At 57.5% G+C, this 13,730-nt stretch overlaps 1 protein-coding gene across 4 annotated transcripts in view; it reads left to right on the top strand.

Moving 5' to 3' along the window:
* Positions 1-13,730, top strand: part of FOXP4 (forkhead box P4) — a 37,357-nt gene that overhangs the window by 14,695 nt on the left and 8,932 nt on the right. For 2 of the 4 annotated variants that reach the window (XM_010007071.1, XM_010007073.1), the window contains exons 3-7: positions 3,049-3,171; positions 5,037-5,123; positions 10,651-10,798; positions 11,272-11,476; positions 11,758-11,862. In XM_010007071.1, the coding sequence (XP_010005373.1) occupies positions 3,049-3,171; positions 5,037-5,123; positions 10,651-10,798; positions 11,272-11,476; positions 11,758-11,862 (668 nt within the window). Of the gene's footprint in view, positions 1-3,048; positions 3,172-5,036; positions 5,124-10,650; positions 10,799-11,030; positions 11,034-11,271; positions 11,477-11,757; positions 11,863-13,730 lie in introns of all 4 variants that reach the window. The other 2 variants (XM_010007072.1, XM_010007070.1) reach the window with 2 other exon arrangements.

Below are 13,730 nucleotides of genomic sequence, written 5' to 3'. Positions count from 1 at the left end.
CGGGGCTGGCTGGTGGGACCTGCTTCCCCAGGGATTCGCTGGGTGCCGTGGGAGGATGGTCCCCAGGGATTCGCTGGGTGCCGTGGGAGGATGGTCCCCAGGGAGGGACTTCACTGCCAGTGGGTGGATGGAGGAGGCAGGTGGGCACGGCCAGCCCCTTGTACTCCCCCGCATTGCTCTGCTCAGCATCCTTTGGCTCTTGCTTGTGTCAGTGTCTGCCTGGATCTGAGCTTTTGAGGCAACCATTACCCAAAGCCCCCCTGTTAACTGGGGGTGCCAGGCTGGCCTTGTCCCCTGCTGTAGGGTCAGTCACACAGTGGTGGTCACTAAGTGCTGTGACTGCAGGTGAAGGGGCTGCACTGTGCTCCTCTGTGTCCTGCCAGGCTGCACCATGCTATCCCCTCCCTGTTAGCACATCAGCTGCCAGCGGGTGCCCCCACGGGGCTCTCAGCCCAGCTGGGGGTGCATCTTCCCATCCCCATCTCGTTTTGCCAGGGCAGCAGTTGTCACCATCCCCACAGGCAGCTGGGGTTGTCACCAGAGCCTGGGGTGCTTTGCTGTCCCACTCTGGGGTCGAGCTGACAGTGCTGCACATGGTGAATGGCTGCAGCTGGAGCAAAACTTGCTGTATATGGGAATTTCCCCTTTTACTAAAAGTTCCTGGCCTCTCTGGAAACCTTAGCCACACTTTGGGGAATTTTTTCATCCACCCAGGTTCTGGGAGGTGCTGAAGTCTGGACACCTCTCATGAGATCCAGTACTGGTTGACCCCATTCACACCTCACCTCCTAGCAAAGCTGCCGCCATTTCCCTGTGTCAGCTCCACATCCAAGCATGGAAAGGGGGGAGGAAAAAAAAAAAAAGCCATTTAATGCAGACAAAGGTTGTATGAAAATATAATTCTGCTTTTGTTAGCAGCCATCAAACTCTAAAAAGCGTCGCTTTTGTTTTCTTGTAACATTGTGAAAACCTCGTGTCGGATCGAGAGCTGGGGCCCTCTCGACTAATCGCCTCTCCTTTGTGTTTTTAGATTATAGGGGCAATTAGTGTTGTCAAAACCTCTGGCAATTCTCTTTGCTCTTGACAGGGTGTCAGTCCGTTGGGCGAGAAATGGAAGGTGTTATAACTCTCCGGTAATTAGGATGCCTCCGATTTGAAAATGCCAGCAAACGTGTACGAGGGGCCACGGCAGCGGTGGGGGCGGGGAGGCCGCCTGGATATGGGGGGGGATGCAGATGAGCAATTAATTAGGGGCTCTCATTCTGAGCACGTTGCCAACTGATGAATTGGCAATGGGAAATTAGCAGGATGTTTAGCTCCCGGTGAGCAGGCACGCACCCTACTCCCTCTCCCTCTCTCCGTCCTCCCAAGCTTCTCTCCATCCCAGATGTTCACGCAGGGTTTTGCACAGCTGCCTGCGAGCACCTGAGCAGCAGCTCTTCCCAGGGGCTGGTGCCACGGGGGGTGCTTGGGCCTCTCCTGGTTCGCTGGAGCCCCCGAAGCTCATTGCTGGGGATGCTGCTGCACCCTCCTGAGCCCTGGTGCAGCCACAGGAGCCCCAGCAGCAGCCCTTGGGTGTGAACATGCAGCAATTAATCAGTAACTCTGACACGAAGGCAGCCGGGGTGGGGGGGACATCACCAGCGACAAATGAAACTCATTTGTGACACCTCCCTACAGCAAAATGCCTGAGTAAACAGATAAGCCTTTGCAATTGCCCTTGAAGGTCAGCGTGCTCCAGGCCCACCAGCCGCCCCCCATGGGCTGTCTGGGGTCCCCCTGGGGGTCCCAGCCCTGCTCTGGGTCCCGCTGGGTGGCTGGAGGGGGAAGGCAGCTCCCAGGGTGGGCTGCAGGTTCACACTGGGGAGTCTTGGCATTGCTGGGGGTCCTAGACATGAGGGGCACTGCAGTCTCTCCTTTGGACTTCGCTGGGTGCTTTGAAGTTGGTTGCTTTGTTTCTGGTCCCTGAGACCCTGGAGTGAGGGGATGAGAAGTCATCTACTTTAGATCAAACCTGGGTCCTGGGCTTGCACGGGAAGCCTGGCTCGAGCTCTGCTGCATCCCACGTGCCAGGGAGTTGCTTCCTCCTGGGGGTCACCTCAAAGAGCCTGAGGCTGCTAGTGGCTTACTGCCTCTGCTGCTCCCAGTCAGCAGCAATCATTTGCTTTCCTAGGAAAACGGGACATATAGGAAGGGTTATTAAACTACAGCAGAGCCATAACCCTGCCCAGGGCCTTGGGAAGAAGGGCTTTGGACTGGTGGGGTTGGCAGAGAGCCGGGCCCAGGCAGCCCTTGGTGCCCATGGTTGGGAAGGCAGTGTTGCTCCACCTGGGCAGGACTGGTGGGTCTGGGATCCATCACTGACACCTTCTCTGGTGCTTTGCTGTGGGGGTGTGAACCCAATGGTATGATAACCAAAGGTTGGCAGGTTTTCTTAGCCCTCCCTCCACTTGGCGTGGTAATTAAGTGAGTTACTGGTGTCAACTGGAGGTAAAGCTTTGATGTGTCTATGGAAACCTGGTAACCTCTTCCTCTGTGCTCTGCTTTGCTCAGTTATTTGAGTGATCAGTATCTTCCCCGTTTCCCTTGGTGGTTCCCTCCTCCCTGTATCCTCTGGGACCCTGAGGGAAGGAGCAGTGCCCAGCACCTCTCCTGTGCTTGCAGGAGGGGAGGGAGCTGTGGTTTGGAGCTGGCTGCCCATGTGCTGCTGGCTCCTCTTGTTCCCTAAATGGCATTTAAAGATGACCCTGTGGGCAAAGAGCATCCTGCCCTCAGGATGGAGGGAACTCATGGTTTAGGAAGGTTTGCCCAGGTGCCAGCTGCACCGTGGGGCATCTCCCTGCCATCACTATGTCTCCCGTGCTGGCCTTGGACTGGTAGAACAGAGTGATGGCCAAGGGATTCACCTGAGGGTGACACAGGGATGGGAGGCATGGAGGATGCCCCAGGAGAGCCTGTGGGGTTGGAGGCACTTGCAGGTTGTTGGTGTCTGGGGAGGGTTTTCCAGGGTTGGAACTGGGAATGGTGACGTGTTGTTCCTCCCCACAGGTCCCTGTGTCTGTGGCCATGATGTCCCCACAGATGATCACACCACAGCAGATGCAGCAGATCCTCTCACCTCCCCAGCTCCAGGCCCTCCTGCAGCAGCAGCAGGCAATAATGCTGCAACAGGTAACACTGCTGTGCCAAGGGATTCCTCACTGGTGTCCAGGAATGCTGGAATTTGCTGGAGGCAGTCAGATGGGTCTGTTCCTCCTTGGGCTTCTGCATCCTATTATTCCTTGGGGATTCCCATAATGTCCAGCACCAAGGGAAGAAAAGAGCTACAGGTGCTATTTGTGCTGCAAAGCCAGATGCTGCTGCCCAGAGTCAGGGTCTCAAAGCCTGGAAAGTTCCCACACGAGGGCTGGTTTGGGGCTGCCTAGCCCCTGGGAGGTCTGGGGGGACGCTCTGGGCTCCACAGACCCCGAGCAGAGCCCCTGTGACCGTTGCCTGGGCTTTGAGGCACGTGCCTGGGTCTGGGTCCAGACCTGAGTGTGTGGGTTTGTTTCTCACAGCCCCACTCAGCTTTTTCCGGAGTGCTCTGTCACAGGGAAAATGAACGGGGAGGGAAGAAAAAGGAGGAGAAGTGAAAAAACAAACCTCAACTCCGAAACAAAACAGGTCTGCTTGGGTAAACACCTCCTGACAGCGGGAGGGAGAGAAGGAGAAATCCCACAAGCATCCTCCACACCCTTCCTCCTGCCTCCAGTACCTGTTTACTCCAAACAGGCTGATAAGGATTCAAGGTTGGCCCCAGGGAAAGAACAAAGGGTAAACACTACCCTGGGTGGGTCCTTCTCAGAGCCTCTTTGGAGCCGGATAAAGAAACACGTTTGACTGCAAATTAAACAACCCAGGCCGGAATAGCTCACATTCTCCACCAGAAGAAAACCAAACATCACACCTCTCACCCCTGACCCAATGTTCCCGCAGCCTCGCTCGACCATGTTGCAGAGACCTGGCTTTGATTGGCTTTCGGGTAAACACCCAGGCTTTCCAAACCTGTTCGCCGACAGAAAAAGCGAAGTTGCTGCTGTCAGCGCTGTCAGCCCTGAGCTGATAAAGGCTTCCCAGCATCCAAAGGGGCATTCCTGAGCCGCCGCCGTCGCCCCAGTGCAGTGGTACAGGCTGGGTGGGAGGGGGCTGCCAGGTCTTGCTGACCTCCCTGTGCCTCTGCTCCCCCCTTCCTGCAGCAAATCCATCACCAACAGTTTATGTAGGGGCCAGGGTGAGAGCTGGCATCAACACCAGCAGGTCCCAGCGCTGCCTGCTGCAGACTGGGACCCCCTGTGGTGGCTCATTACAAGGCCAGGGCTATTTTCTCTGTTTTACTGGCCCAGCAAACCCCTCAGTTTTGACTGGGGTGAAGTGAGGTGGGGGCTTGCCTGCACTTTCCAGTGGTGCCCATGAAGGGGGATGCAGGTCTGAGACCTTCACCTCTTGCAGCACTTGCCAGGGGTGTTTTGGAGTCCCACCTTGCCAAAAAGGGGGTTTCTCCCCTGCTGAAACACTGCGTTACCTCACCCATCTCCTGGTGTTTCATACCCAACAAAATTCCCCCAGCACAGCTGGAAAATCCCCAGGTTACAGAGGAATTACTGAGCTGGGGGTTGTGACCCTCCTCCCTGGGGGCTGGGCAAGGTGGAGGCTCCCGGACTGGCCAGTGTCAGAAATCCAGGGCAACCCTTTGGCATGAAAACCATTGGCAAGTTTGGCGTTGGGGTTGTTGGGGATTTTACTGGCTGTGGGTACCCAGAACCCTTCAAGAGTGTGTGGCCAGGGGTTCTCCTGCAGCCGTGACTCCTTCACTGGCTGATTTGCTTTTTAACTTGCAGCCAGGAGCCTGCCCTGATGGCATGATGCCAGGAGCTGGCATGGCTGTGGCACAGCCTGGTACTGGCAACAGGGCAGTGCTAGGCAGGGAGATGTGAACAGGGTGTTTCTACTGCTAATCTGGGCTGCTCTCTCCCCTCCCGTCCCTCTCTCCCTCCCAGTTGCAGGAATACTACAAGAAGCAACAGGAGCAGCTTCACCTGCAGCTATTGACACAGCAGCAAGCCGGAAAGCAGCAACCCAAAGAGGTGAGCTCACACAGATGGGTTCTGGGTCATCAGATCTGGCAGCAAATAAAAGGGGGACCAACACAAAACAGGGTGTGTGTGAGTCTCAGCTCCCAGGGCAGCTGGCTGGGAGCCAGCAGGGATAGGACACAGGGGCATCCTGCTCCTGGGGGGTTCCAGGGTGGCCAATCCAGGTGCTGGGAGTTCCTTCTTCTCCCTATCTGTGATCTGTGACGTGCACTGAGCTGCATTGTTTTTAGTGCCATGTCAGCACATCTGGAAACTATGGGATGGTGAAGTTAGCGGGTGTGGGCTGGCAGCTCTTGCAGAGCCACCAGACCCCCAGACCCTCCCTGGCAGGGGGCAAGGACTCCCCAAATAATCCTCATGGTGTGGGGCAGAGGAGGCTTGGCTCCGCCCTTGCCTGGCTTGGGTTGGGCAGCCCAGTCCTGTTCCAATTGAGCAGGCACAGCAACAACCTGGCAAAGCAGATGGGAACCCAAGCCAAGTCTTTTCCTGCCAGGAAAGGCCATCCTGCAAAACCCAAGCACTGTGTGCTGTAGCAGAGGTGCCAGCAAAGGGCTTTTCTGACAGGGGATGCTCAGGCAGGAGGTGCTGTCATCCCCTCCTGGCTGGGTCAGCTGTGGTGGGTCCTTTCCTGAGGAGGGAGTTGCACGGCAGAGAAGTCTTTATGCTGGGGTGACTGCATCAATCTTTTATAACTCCCTTTACCAACAGCTTTTGCTGTCCTTTCCCATAGTAACGTGCTCCCAGGCTTTGTGGCTCTATCAGCAGTGCTTGGTTTTGGGGACGTGCGGGTGGCACAGAGGCTGGGGGTTGTCCCCAGCTGGTAGTGGGCAGGCAGCACTGCTCCCTTCCTTCTCTTTAGATATTTTTCCCCTCTCTCTTCCTAGATTGGGTGCATGTGGTACTTGCCTGGGGGTATTTTGCATCGTGCATGCTGCTGTGTGTCTGGCATCACTATGAGGTAGCTTTCTTTGGGCTCCAGGCACAGAGGGACATGAAGCTGAGCTGCTCACTCCTGTCCCCAGCCCAGCATCAGTAGCAAGCAGGGGAACAGGGTGCCAGGGTGGGTCGTTGCAGTCACCCTGAGATCCAGCACCCTGACTGACATTCACCAATTCTCAGCACATAAAAATTCATCTTGTTTTTTTGAGGAAGGGAGCATTGAAGCCCTGACTGCGCGTTTGGGGGCTGCAGCGGGGGCTCAGGGGCAAAGCACGTGCTGGTCCTGGGGGAGTAGGGGCGGCCCAAGCGTTTCGGGGTCAGGCCAGCACCCACTCCAGCCTTCCACAGACTCTGACCCAGGCTCTCACTGCGGGAGGTTGGTGTATTTACACAGCGTGTGCGGGGTCAGGCTTTATCGGAGCCATCTCCAGGAGCTGGAGTAGCTGCTTGTGCTCCAGGAACGGGGGAGGCATAAATCTGAGCTTCCTCAAGGACTTTCCTCTTGGCTGTGACGATGTTATATTGCAGCAATGAGTGGGGATGTAATTAAGCTCTAACAAAGGGCTTGCTTAGCGGGCTCCTGGTTTTAAAAGCTCATGTTAACTTTTAATTAAATGGTACAGAGAAGAGAAATTCATCCACTGCGAAAGTCTTGAGTGGCTGGTGGAGAGGGGGAAGGGGCATTAGATGCTGCTGAAGGGGTACAAGTCCAGCTCCTGGTGGCATTGCCATCCCACAGCCAGGAAAAACAGCGAGAGGGTCCCCACGAGTGGATGTCGTAGCTTTTCCCCTCCCAAAAAACACCCAGTTGGGCTTTGTGGAGTTGGCTCCAGCCCGTGAATTTGGGCGGCTGCTATTAATAAAGCCTGCGTCGGGCAGCAGCGTGTGCCTGCCGGGAACGGCGATGCCGTTGGTTTCCCCCGACGGCGCAGGGAATAGCTGGCGTGTCTGGGATGCCGCCGCGGAGCCGCTCTTGGCTGGCGTTCGGCTCCTTCATGGAAATCCGCGGCGGTATTTAATCACGGCCCCGCTGCAAGGGTTTGTAAACCCAGCGCCTACTGCTTTCCCTCCGCTTGATTTCAAGGACTCGCCTCGGTGTAATTGTAAGTCAGCAGCTTCGGCTGCGAGCGCGGAGGGGGATCAGCAGGTGGGAATGGCTTTGTGCCGCCACCGCCGCGCCGGGAGCAGGTAGCGGCGTCTCCTGGAGGAGCAGCTCAGATCTCCCCAGGAGGACCAGCATGGCTGGAGGTCCCCCGGCGGGCGCGGGGAAGGGGAAAGCAGGAAAAGAGGGAGCGTGGAGGATGGAAATGTGTTGCAGGATGGAAATGTGTCGGAGGATGGAAATGCATCGGAAGCGCCTGGCGGCAGCATCCTGTGCCAGAGGATGCGGGGGGGGCTCTGGGGCCACCGTCTGCTGGGAGCTGCGCTGCGGAGGGGACTGTGAGGAAGGGGCTGAGCAAGGCAGCTGATCCATGCATCCTGCTGGGCATTTTCCTGCACTAGGGTTCAAGGGCAAACCTCCAGCCCCCAGCAGCATCCTGGGCATAGGGGGAGTGAGGAGGTGTAGGGGGAGCAAGGAGCTGTGGCACGGGGCCCTGTCCCTGGCCACTTTGCCATTCCAAGCACAGCTGCTGCAAGTGGCATCTGGGTGCAGAGACCCCAATATCCTCTGGGGATGAGGCCTGTGGATCTCTGTGTGCACCCAAAGCTGGCGGGGACAGAGGATTTGTCCCTTTCCTGAGTCTGGCGGGGCAGGGGGGTGGGAATGATGCTGGGGGGGGCTGCCTGCTGCCTAACCTCGGTGTCAGCTTAATGAACTGCTCCTGTCAGTCCCCCGTGTCACGCCGAAACTCCTCCTGATGTGCTCATAAATCAAAGTGACGGCGGCTCTTACCCCGGTAGCTGCACCCAGTCATCTGCGTCTAATGTACGCTGAGTGCAGGCGAAGCTCCGGACCCCGAGCCCCTGTGCTGGGACGGGAGGTGGGACTGGGATGGGGGATGTGGGAGCCAAACGCAGGATCCCTGACACAGATCAAGCTCCTCTGGGGGGCCCTCCCTGGGAGGGACTCAGCTGGTGTTTGCCAGGCTGGCGTTTGCCAAGGGCTGAGCAGCCGCACATGGGGTGATGGCTGGATGAGAGGTTTTTAATATAACTGGGGCTGAAATTCAGGCTCTCACTGCCCTGCCTTCTCCCGGGCAAGCTCTTGTCTCAGAGCACCCAGACTCATGGGTGCTCTTGGGTGGGTCTGCATGTGGGTGCTGCACCTCTTCACACATCCCATTCAGTGGTTTTGAGCCTGTACAGTTTGTTGGTTCTGCAGTGCAGTGTGTACTCTCTAGGGACTAGTAAATTTGCTTCCCTGGAGAGAATTCGATCTTTGTTTTGGCTTAGCTCAGGCCTTTTTGCATCCACTGGGCACCAGGACTCATATTCCTGAGGTTGGTCTTTGTGTTCATGGTCTGGTGAAGTTGGAAGGATGCGCATGTGGATTTGAAGCATGTGAAGGTGCAGGTTCCACCTGGTCAGCATCGTCAGAACCACACATGGGGAGCTGGGAGGGTCGGACTCCACCAGCTGCAGCTCCAGTGAGGCCGGGTCAGGAGAGCCCAGCTGGGCTGTGAGGCACAGGCCATGTGCCCTAGGGATCCTTATGACTTCATCTGCTCCCTATTTCCTCCTGCTCCACAGCCTGGAAGTGCCATGAATGAGGCTGTGTTCACAGGAGCCCGGGCTTGCCCCGGGGCCTCCGGGGAGGGCGTTGGCGGAGACGGGAAGAGGAGGAGAAGCCCATCCCATCCCCTCCTCCCATCCCATCCCCTCCTCCCATCCCATCTGAGCTGCCGTTTCTAACCAAGACAAGGACATGTGTGTCCATCCTGCCTGTTTTCCTCCATCATGGTCCATGGTGTCCTCCAGCCCCATGGCCTAAAGCCCTCCTGGCTCAGCACCTTCCTTGGGAGCAAGGGCGAGCGCAGGGATTGCTCTTCACTGAGCAGAAATTGCTTTGATTTGTGTCTTAATAGTCAAACATCAGAGGTGCAGGACTGAGGCGGAGCCAGAGAGGATCTCGACCTGACTCTGAGGGGACAATCTTGCCCATCCTTCTGAGGCTGAGAAACCAGGTTTAGATTCTCTCTGTGCCCTAGACAGGACTTGCTGTCATGGCTTATGTTGCAGACTGCAGGGATTTTGCAGGGCAGTGCCTGGAGGTTGTCCTCACCCTGCAGCATCTGCAAGGGCCCATTTGTGTCCCACGGTGCCCAGGGTGTTGCTTCAGTTACAGCAGCACGTGCTGATTCCAAACTAAACCGTGAACTGGGTGTGCCATGGAGAGTCTGTCTGCTCTTCCCTGTTGAGCTGAGAGCCAGATGCAGCCTTGGGGACCATCAACAACAAGGTGGGGCTGTGCCAGTTCCCTGGAATCCTCAGGTGCCTGAGTCCCCGTGATGCTCAGAACCAACCAGAAGATTATAAAAGGACATTTCCTATTGAAATTGAGCTCATCAGTAAGAACATGGACATGAAAATACTTCTTTTTGGGCCAAGCAGTGGGGCAGCAGAGTTCCCCCACTCATGAGTGCAGTGAGCACAAGCTTGGCTGATGTGTTCTGCCAAGGCAGAGGCTTGATCTGCTGAGAGGGACCCCGGCACTTTTCTTGCTGGGAATAAGGAAGGGGCCAGGCTGCTGCTGGGGCTGGTCTGGCCAGCACAGCCCACTCACTGCCTGCCAGCCTGGCCCCTTGCAACCTGCAAACAACGTCTGTGCAAACAGAGGGGTTCAAGGGGTTATGGAGATGCCTGCCCTGCTAATGAGGCCAGGCAGGCCCAGGGCAGCTCCCTTCTCCTGGCTGGCTCGGATTAGCAGCTGCCTGTCCCCATCCCTAATTGAATTCTCTTCCCTTCAGTTAATTCTCATGGATTTTTTGGTGCCTCCCCAGGGACCTGTCCTGCCTAACTAGTTTAGAGCTGGCTATGCCCTGTCAGAGCACGGCCAGCTTCTGGGGGTGGGTAGGAGAGTCACCTACCCGGGGGATGCTTGTGGTTGGGGTGGGGGCACTGGTGCTGCTGGGCGAGGAACTCTGGGGACCTGCTCCCCTGCAGATGGTTGGTTTTGCCCCCCACTAAGAAAGGGCTTCTATTTGTCATTTTTTTTGCAAACAGGGACTGTGTCCTTAAAAAGATGGTGTTATGCTTCTGATCAGTCTTAGGATGCATTTTGGGTGCTGGGAGCCCCTTATCCTTCAGTGACGGGACCCCACAGCTCAGCTTTGCAGGTTCACCCACCTCGCAGGCAGAGCCAGGTCTCTGCTCTGAGCAAGCCCCCTGCTCTGCCCGCTCCCTCTCTTTCTCCAGTGCTTTATTTTTCCCTTCCCCTTTCCTTTTCTTCCCCTCCTCTTCCGACAGATCAAAGCCTCGGTCCGGCGCAGGGGCCGGGCAGCAGGAGCAGCAGGACGGGGCGCACACGGTACCACCGCCCCCGGCATCGCTCGCCGCTGGGCCCCTGCCTCCCCTGCCAGGCTTCTGCTGCGAGGCTGGAAATAACCCGCTTTGATTTCTCCCTTTTGTCTCCTGGCAGCCGTTAGGGAACAAGCAGCTGGCCTTCCAGCAGCAGCTCCTGCAGATGCAGCAGCTCCAGCAGCAGCACCTGTTAAACCTGCAGCGCCAGGGGCTGGTGAGCCTCCCACCAGGGCAGGGCACTGTGCCCCTGCAGACCCTGCCCCAAGGTAAGGACCCTGGCCTGGGACAGTGGGTGCACTGGGGGGACCCTGTGGCTGCAGCTTCTCCTACTCCAGGTGAGGGAGGGCTGGGGAGGCAGCTGGGGTGTTGCTTTTCTTGATGAGCCCATCTAAAGTTTGGGGCCTGATTGTGCTGATGGCTGGAGTAGCCCAGGAGAGTATGAGCTGGGGTGTGTGCAGGGTTGGGTCTCCTCCCCTCTGGGTGCAGCTCTGCAGGCAGCTGGTTTTGGACTCTGTGATGGGGGTTTGCAGCCTTTCCCCCAGCTGCCAGTACAGAGGGCTGCACTCAGCCTCAGGTGATGTTTTCCCAGTGCACAGTCTGTGCTGGAGTTCCTGAGCTTTGGCTGCGCTGGCTGGGCAGGGAGGGAGCCTGGGGGTCCTGAGCCAGCCTGGTGCATGAGTGCCAGTGGGTGCTGCACCTTCTCTCCACTGACAGTGAGCACTTTCTCCCCACTCTGTAGCTGTGTGTCCCTCGGACCTCCAACAACTCTGGAAGGAGGTCACGGCCGCCCAGCCCGTCGAGGACAGCATTAAGCAAGAAGGTCTCGACCTCACCACCAACACCTCCAACTCTACCTCGTTTTCAGCCGCCAAGGTCTCGCCTCCCATTTCCCATCACCCTCTGCCCAATGGACAGAGCACCATGCACACGCCGAGAAGGGACAGGTAGAGCTGGGTTGGGCCCTAGTGCTTTGTGTTTTTACCCCTGGAGAGGTGGAAGGGGCTGGGATCTGTCACCCATGGGGCTGGCAACAGTGTTGGGAGGGCTTGGAAGGTCTGGGGGGTTTCTGCCCACCCCATAAACAAGTCCTATTGCTGTTCTGCTGTGTCCATGGAAGACAGGGAGCCATTGCTGAAGGTTCTTCAGTGGGTCCCCGAGGGCTGTGCATGGGAACAATGGAGCATTGTGGCTGCCCCATCTGACAGTCCCTTTCTGTCTTCTGTAGCTCTTCCCATGAAGAGACCCCCGGCTCCCACCCACTCTACGGCCACGGAGAGTGCAAGTGGCCTGGCTGCGAAACCCTCTGTGAGGACTTGGGACAGTTTGTCAAGTAAGTTGCTCCCCTTTTTGAGGAAGATTTTCCTGGAGGAAGGGAGAGCTGGGACAGCATGGGGAGCGGAGACACCCTGAAAATAGGTCCAGAGACCCCAAAGTCTGTCTGAACTGGGGGTCCACATGCGAAAGGAGAAAACACCAGAGGTTGCTCCTAGAGGAGAAGAGACCCAGTGCAGCAGGCAGGCAGCAGGAGAGGGGATTTTGCAGCTCCCCTCCTGGGGGGTGAGAGGAGGGGAGGAAGCAGATGGCGGCGCGGCAGCCCCGCTGACACTGCTTGTGGGCTCCGGCGCTGACTGATTAACTCCGCTGTCGAGGAGCCCTCTGCTAGCGTCAGGGTCAAACAAATTGTTTTCACGCTTCGTCAGAGGTTTACTTAATTAGTTCATTTGCAATTAGATCTCTTTGTAGCTGGGATTTTTAGCAAAGACATCAGAAGGAACTGACGGGCTTGCTTGCTCCTTCCTCCCCCCCCCCAACAACCCCGTCTCTCCGGCTGTCTGCTCAGCGGCCGAGACGCGCCGGCGCGCGCTTCGCTCCCGGCAGCCGGATTTTGGGTTCTTACAAACCGATCCCATCAGCTGCCCCCTGCACTCAGGGCTGGATCCAGTGGGAGCATCCCTTGGACTGCACCAGCCTCCTCGTTCCCTAGGAAGGAGCTGGGAAAAGCCTTGTAGATGAAGCAGCCTGGGGGAGCGTTGCTTAGTGGCCATTGAGCGAGGGAATGAGTCAGGCTTCTGCGTCCTCCTTTCTCTGCCGCTGACTCACGGGGTGAACCCAGATACAGCATCTCCTCCTGCTTCTCCGAGCGTGTTTACATGGCACGGGGCAGATGAGCAAGCTCCGATTTGGAAGCTGGGTCTGGGATAGCCAGGGCTGGGTCATGGTGCTGGGGGTGCATTGCTGTGCTGGCCAGGGCTGTAGGGTCCCCCTGTCCCACCTACCTGCTCCCCTAAGCGCACCAAGTGCTCGTAGGATCGAGCTTCCTGTCCTTCTGTCCCCTCTTTGCCAACATCAGCACATGTTGAGTCGTGGGACAGACAGACAGAAACATTCCAGCTCACAGAGGCTGGGCTCAGCTGCAGCGTGGACCTTGCTTTGAGTCCAGGCACCACCTCTGAGCCTCCTCTGAGCATCACCTCCATGGAGCAGCTCAGAAAGCTTCAGTGTTGGGGTGGGAAGTGGCAGCTTGTCCTTTGAGCAGTGGCTTATGGGAGGCCTGGGAGGGTTGGTGGGTGACATTTCCATCCCTGCTCAGCACAGCCGAGGCTCCGGATAGCTTTTCCCTGGAGAAACAGCTGTCCTCTGGGTCTGCTGTGCAGGGAGAGGCTGGGGCTGGGTCCAGCCCTGGCCCTGCAGAGCCAGCTGAGGCACTGGCAGGGGTTGCTCACGTACGGGCTTGGCAGCTGGTCCCAGTTACCCAACTTGTTTGTGCAAGTTGGGGCTGGAAGTCTCTCACAAACAGCTGGGTGAGACTCCCGCTGTCTTCCACATCCGGACTGAGGGTAGATAATCCTGAGGCACCTTCTCCTGGGATGTCTCAGCAGAAATATCTCAGTCTTGGTGCTGGAGAGGGTTGGCTCATGGCCCTGGGATGCCTGTGTGTTTCCCAGTGTTGGATACCACCTCTAGGGGTGTTCCTGGGGTGGCCCTGGTAGTTTGCTTTGCCACCCAGTGTCCACATCCAACCTGTCCCACTCCCCCAGTGAGGACCCCCCAGGCTTGCACCCACCTCAGCAAGGACCTGGCCCAGATGTGTGACATCTTCAAGGCTGGGTGTGTCCCCAGCCTGTGGCTCTGCTGGGTCCAGGGCTGAGGACACCCACAAGGCAATGCCAGGATGTCCCTGGCTCTGCAGCAAGTGGC

This window comes from Chaetura pelagica, unplaced genomic scaffold, assembly GCF_000747805.2.
Source record: "Chaetura pelagica isolate M959 unplaced genomic scaffold, ChaPel_1.0 scaffold757, whole genome shotgun sequence".
In the NCBI taxonomy this organism is placed as follows: Eukaryota; Metazoa; Chordata; class Aves; order Apodiformes; family Apodidae; genus Chaetura; species Chaetura pelagica.
This window is presented reverse-complemented; position numbering and strand designations above follow the sequence as displayed.